At 46.7% G+C, this 6548-nt stretch overlaps 1 protein-coding gene across 1 annotated transcript in view; it reads right to left on the reverse strand.

Annotated features, from left to right (window-relative positions):
- Positions 1–4518, reverse strand: part of UNCX (UNC homeobox) — a 5227-nt gene extending 709 nt beyond the window's left edge. The window contains exons 1-3 of the mRNA XM_065412647.1: positions 4275–4518; positions 2853–3028; positions 1–344 (exon numbers count right to left, since the gene is read on the reverse strand). The exon at positions 1–344 is cut by the window's left edge and continues 709 nt beyond it. Coding sequence (XP_065268719.1) covers positions 1–344; positions 2853–3028; positions 4275–4518 — 764 coding nt within the window. The remainder of the gene's footprint in view (positions 345–2852; positions 3029–4274) is intronic.
- Positions 4519–6548: the final 2030 nt, after the last annotated feature.

Genomic DNA, 6548 nt, shown 5'->3' on the forward strand with positions numbered 1-6548 from the left:
TGGTCGCAGCTGCTGGGGGGCTCGGCTTGGGCCGGGTGCGGGGCGCCCCGGGGCTTGGCCTCGGGGGGGTCCGGGGACAGCCCGCCCCCGCCGCTGTCGCTGTCGGAGCTGGGCATGGAGAGGCTGCTGGGCGAGTGCAGGTGGCGGTTCTGGCTCTTGAGTAGCTTCTTCTCGTGTTTGCGCTTCTTCTTCTCCATCTTCTCCAGCTCCTTGCGGGCGATCTCCTCGGGATCCATGGGCTCCCCGCTGCACGTGGTGGGGTGGGAGTTGTGAGCCGGCCGGCCCGGGCCCTTCTTGGTGTTCTCTTTCTTTCTCCATTTGGCCCGGCGATTTTGGAACCAAACCTACACACCGAACAATGAGAAGCAATTAACATTCAGCGCGCGGGGTGGGGTGGAGGCGCCAGGGCCTCCCCCTCTACAAGGCGAGGTGGTGGCAGGCCCGGAACCGCTGCTGGGAGAAAGAGAGAGGAAAGTGCTTCTTTACACCCGACAGAGATCTCCGTAAAGCAGAGCAGAAATCGCACAGGCTGCAAATTAAAAACCTTCTTAAAACCGGGCTGATGGCTTGGGGGAATTGAAATTGGGGGGTGTGGGGGGGGGGATGCCAGGAGAGATCCGAATTAATGCACCAGAGAAAGTGAATGCAAAACAATTAGTGATCCCCATGTCCGCCTCTCCTTGCAGTGTACACACAGCCACGCGCAGCTTGGCTCTTTCCCCAAAATAAAACTTTAGGCCGATTTTTTTTTTTTAAGTGGGGGGGGGGGAAAAAGCGTAACGTTTCGATTCTCAGAGTCCAAATAGAGTTTGGCTTACTTTGGAACGTCTTCCTAGACTGAAGCCTATGCTCCGGCCACCTGAACGGAGGGGGATAAATACCTTTTGATTTTAAAATCCCATAGCGACATAAATAAAGTCAATGAGGGGAAAAAATCCGCAACTTCGTAGGACTCCTGATTTTTTTTTTTTAAAGTGTGTCCTTATTAAGGGTTTTGCGACTCCACTGTCACACATGGAATTCGCTTGGATTTCCAGCTACTGAGCTTACTGATCAAAACTATTTTGAATTAATTGCACAGGTATTTCTCCTCGTGACCAGGAGAGACAAAGAACATTATAATGGATAAATTTAAGCCGCCTAAAAATACTATACGATTCACCAGAGCCAAATCTTATGCCATATTATAAATCAAAAATCAAGGGTTTTTGTTTGGTTGAGACAGGGTTATTTACTGCATCAAAGCCAAGAAATGTTGACAAACCCAACTAAAAATATAATCTCAGCGAGATTTAGGGGAGAGGGGCGGCACGTTTGATAGATCTAAAGGAAAGCCAGCTACCATCATCGATTTTAAAAAAATCAAGCACATATGTATATTTCACCCTCACGCCAGGAGCAGAATTGGAGCTGGTTGTGTGTCTGCCACCAGTTCTGTTTTTTATTCCTTTGTCCTCAGTCCCCCCCACGCCACTCCTTTATTTTCGATTGTGATAATCAGAAAACAGGAGTAAAGACAAGGCCATCTCCTGTTTTTAGAAGAGATTGGAATAAAGTGTAATGGTGCGGGATCTATTCTTGCTGAAATGCAACAAATTTAAAAAACACAAAACCAAACAGTGGCTCTCGAAGAATGATGCAGAGAGGTGTTTGTTTCAAGTCTGCCAGCGTCAGACGGCGCTTCTTCGCTTTTTGCTGGTATGGTATACATAGAATAATGCCTCTCTTTGTGCCACTTCCAGGAGGCCTTGTCCCTGAGAATTACTCATTATCGTATTAAAGGGAAATGGAGGGTCTCGACTTCACTCAACAATCTCAGAACAAATTGGATAAAAGGATTTCAAACCAGAAGAGGTCATGAGGGGGAGGAAAAAGCATTTTGTAAATACACCTTTAAACAATGCTAATGGATTAATAATATCCAGTAATGGTATTAGCTCCTTCTTGTGGTAAACGCCACAGTTTTTAGAGTACATGATCGATTTAAACACACACACACACACACACACTAAGGAGAACAGGGCACTTGGATTTGTATCAAACACAACACTGTAGTGATTTACAGAGACGAAAGTACTGATTCAGTACATTTAAAAGGCATGCAAAATGAAGTATTTTTAAAATGTGCAAGTTTATTCGTTATCCATCCTTATTAGTTCAAAGCTACGAGCAAACATCTGAATATTTACTAGCCAGCTCACAAATAAACCCTGAATTCTTTGACTCCAGGATGGTTTTTATTACTGTTATTTTAAAGATCAGTTTAAGCGAATAGTTTTGAAAGAGTGATGGATAACTGGTTTGTCTAAATGAAGTTTTACAGGATTCTTTTATCTACACCCTCGAGCTGCCTAAAAGCTTTATTTACATTCTCCAATGTACCATGTTTAAGGCTCATATTTGCATGCTAATTTTTCACTCTTGGCTCATTTAAGGAAAATGTTTACCGTGAAAAGGGTTTATGAACTCTCGACTTGAATTACACTCTTCAGGGCCTATTTGCAGGCAAAGTTTAAAGGGGTGGGGAATTAAATCACAAAACGCGTTTACTCCAAGAAAGATTTCCCAAACTGCATGCATAAATTAAGAGCAAACGTGTATGCTCAGTTCAGGTAAAAAACAAACAAACAAAAAAACCCCACACACAACCCACAACGCAGTTGGCACATCGCTAAATCAGGACTGGGGTGTCCATGTTCCAGGAGCCAAGGAGAAAAGGGGGAAATACTAGATGTTCACAAGAAATTGTTTAATGAACACAACCGGTCATTTGGTATGGGAATGGGGAAGCCGGGATAGATGTGGCGAGTGCACTTGGCCTTAAGAAGAAGAAGAAGAAAGGTTTTTTTTACCTGCACTCTAGATTCCACTAGGTCCAGCCTCAGAGCCAGTGCCTCTCTCATAAACACGTCCGGGTAATGACTTTCATTAAAGGCTTTTTCTAGCTCTTCTAGTTGCCAGCCAGTAAAATTCGTGCGGGTTCGTCTTCTTTTACAACCAGGACTTTCCTTGTCCGGGTCACCAGCGTCTGAAAAGGCAGAAATACAATAAACTAACCAGAAAAACAGGCCATTTCTCCCTCTGCAATTTACAACCAGCCTTTTCACCTTTGCACTTGGTAGCGTTTAGAAGGAGTGGGAGTCTGTACATTAAACACCCATATCAAAGATGGGGGGGAAATTGTTCCCTCTGCCTCGCCTCTCCCTCCCCCCATCCCCCAAGCCTACTTTACAGGATGTTTATTCTTGAAACAGGTCAGCATCGGAGAACAGGTGCAGGAGTGAAAGTTTTAAAATTAAGTTTGGTCCAGCGATCAGCCTTAAAATAAATGTAGGGCTGCCGTCCATGTTTGGCTTCGTAAAGCAGCCGACACCGCAAGGGCACTGGTCCCCTTTTCTATCCAAGGCATATGGGCTCCAGGGAAAGGCCTGGCTAGGTTCCTATCAAAGCCCGAACTAGGCCCATCTCCTGCCGGGTCCCCTGTCCCTACTTGGGAATCGCATGTAAAAAGCTCGCAGGCCACCAGCTTGCTGACAAAGCCCCACTTGGAAGAGTCATGGCTTGGGGTCGGCAATGGTCGCAAAAATGGGATCCAGCCCAAGTCTTTACGGTCACTGATTCGATTTTAACGACCCCGACGGCACTGCTTCTACCGTTGTGTGCTGTACGTGTAAACAACAGTCTCCTTCCGGAGTAAGGGTGCAGAGGGGGATGCCACGAAGAAAGAGCATTGACAATAAGAGCGTCGGGCATCAATGAGGTACCTTAAAACTAAACAATAGATTTGCCAAGGAGGTAAACTTTGCACTTGCTTGTGTCCTTCGTTGGATCAGGGTCTAGTCAACAACCTCTCCTCCCCGGCCCCCAGCGGTACCCTCCTAGCCCGCTGGCAAAAATGTACATCCCCTCCCGCGCCATGCACCCAGACACACCAACTCCCGAAAGGGGACACACACACACGCCGGCTATTGTTCAGAGCGCACGTGAGGTTTCACAGCGGGCTGGGAGCCACCGAAGGCTGTTTTTTTTTTTTAAAGGATCTGTTCAAATCTCTTGGAAAAAATAAAAAGGTTGATAGAGATCCTGTCCACCGCCCGTGTTTGATCTGGCTCTAGATCCCCCTGTAGCGACCCGTGGGGAGAAGATCAGACCCACGCACCCACCCGGAAAAGCAGCCCCCCTGTTCTCTGTGGGTGCCGCGCATCAGAGCTGGAGTTGGGAGGGGGGCGCCACTGGGAGGTGCGGCGTATCCAGGAGCAGAGGGGGCCGCTTACCTGAGAGTTTGAAGGGCTGGTTATCCCCATTCACCCCGCAGCCCGCGGGGAGGAGCTGCGCGGGGTTCACCACCGAGGCGGCGCAGGAGCCGTTCAGTAATCCATCTATGGAGAAGGGCACGGCCGCCGACTGCAGCTGGTGCCCGGCCAGCTCGTAGACATGGTGGTGGCCGAGCGGGTAAGGGAAGCCCACCATGCCTCCGAACTGGGCATGGGGATGCTCCAGGAGGCGGCTGTCCATCATGGGGGCGGCTCTAGCGGGGCGCGGCGCGGGGCGGCGGGAGCAGACGGCGGTGGTGGTGCGGGAAGGGGCTCATGCTGGAGGGCGCCCGGGCGCTTTAACTTTATCAACATCAAGCTCCCAATAATTAGCTCAGGCTGGGGGAATTTGGGACCAATAAGAAACGTTAATCGGTCCTGACGTCAGAGACGTGCCAGTGTGGGGAGCAAACGTTTTCCATATCGATTGCTAATTATACCTGACATCCAGCCTCAATAAACAATATCAGAGCTGTCACAACAAGACAAGGGGGGCTTTGATAAGAACTCCAGCCTGGGGAGGGGAGGAGGGCGGCATGGGCCAGCCAGCCAGGGGTGGGGGTGCCGAGGAGATGGAGAACTTATGGATCTGATTGATACCCAGTTAAATACTAAACAGCCCGAGTTACACACACCCTCTCTCAGCCCCCCCCCCCATGCCCACCCTCTTCCCCTCCCCTCTCCAAATCACTAATAGATTTCCCTTTAAAACATTCACCGGCGTGTTGTGGGGATTTTTCACCAGAAATGCTCTACTCTCTGAACCTTTAAAGTGATGTTGCTCCAATTACAGGGAGACATTGAGCGGCAAATAGACTGATCCAATAATAGGAGATTCATCATCCTCTCTTTCCAGAGCTGTCACATTGAATTTAAAACTACAAGCCTTTTCATCTCCTCTCCGGCTCTATAACGGGGGGTGGGGTGGGGGGGAAGAAGGAAGGGGAGGGAAATAAAAAAAAAAGGAAGAACCCTTTACAGAAATTAAAGTGTGAGCTGATCATATCAATCAAAATAATAATTAATGCAATCTCCTATTGATCCACGAAGTCAAGAAATATTAAATTATGAACATAGCCAGAGGGTGGCTAATTAAAAGCAGCCTATTTCGCAAAGGGAGACCAAAAAATAAAGTTTTAAAACCCACTACTACACCCCCACTTGAAGAAGGGAGGGGGCGAAACCTATACACACACCCTTTTACTCTGCCAATGATTAATCGCCTCGAAGCTGCAGCCAAATTTGTTCTAATTAAATTATATTCCCATAGAAGTTTCACCAATATAAAATATTGATAAACTCCAAAAGTTAAATAATTAAAGAAAATATTCTTAAACAAACTGCAAGAATGGGATGGTGGCAGGAGAGAAGCAGCAGAAAAGACCATACATACACACTTTGGAGTGGATCCTGGTTTTCCCCCAGTACATTCATTAGTGATTCAACATCATAGAAATATAATTAAGGAAATACTTTTCTCTTCTTCTCTAAGCAGTCAAAGAAAGGGTGTGGGGAAGGAGATAAATATATATATTCAGCCACTCATCCCAAATCCGCCCTGCTACGTGTCGTCGAAGGGACTCAGCTTGCTCGGATTGGGATGCCTTTATTCGATTTCTCTGCCATAAATAATGAAAGTTATGATTCCCAAACAAACACGAGGGATAACTAGAACGGATGGAGGCGGAAAGAGAGAGAACCCTCCCAGGCAGACTCTATTTTCTATATTAACAGCAATGTTGTGTAATAGGAACTGGAACTTGTTTGACTCCGGGTTTCTGGAATATTTATCTCTATTATCTGAAGGGCTTAAACCGAATTTTGTTTCCTCTTTAAGTGATTATTTATATTCCTTTACATTCCCGCAGCGAACCCCCACAGACGAAAAAGGTGCTGGTGGGGGAAACTAAAAACTAAACAGCTAGTCTGAAGATAAAGGGAAACCCTTAAACCTTTCTGGGAGGTTCATGCAGAATTAAATCCTTCAAGTCTGGGGGGAAAAGAGAGAGAGAACCAACACTTTATCTCTGGGAAACATACAAATAGATTTTCCAGTTATAAAATATCCAGTCAAAATGTATCATTTCACAGGGTTTATTTGTGTGCGTGAGAGAGAGAAACTCCAATTGAAATAAAAAAGGAAGTGAAGTCTCTGTGTTGTCTGTCCGGAACAGTATTTATTCACCTAATTGAATATCACACAATATCCTGCTGTACCCCCCGCCCCTGCAATAT

This window comes from Emys orbicularis, chromosome 10 (assembly GCF_028017835.1).
Source record: "Emys orbicularis isolate rEmyOrb1 chromosome 10, rEmyOrb1.hap1, whole genome shotgun sequence".
Classification (NCBI taxonomy): Eukaryota; Metazoa; Chordata; order Testudines; family Emydidae; genus Emys; species Emys orbicularis.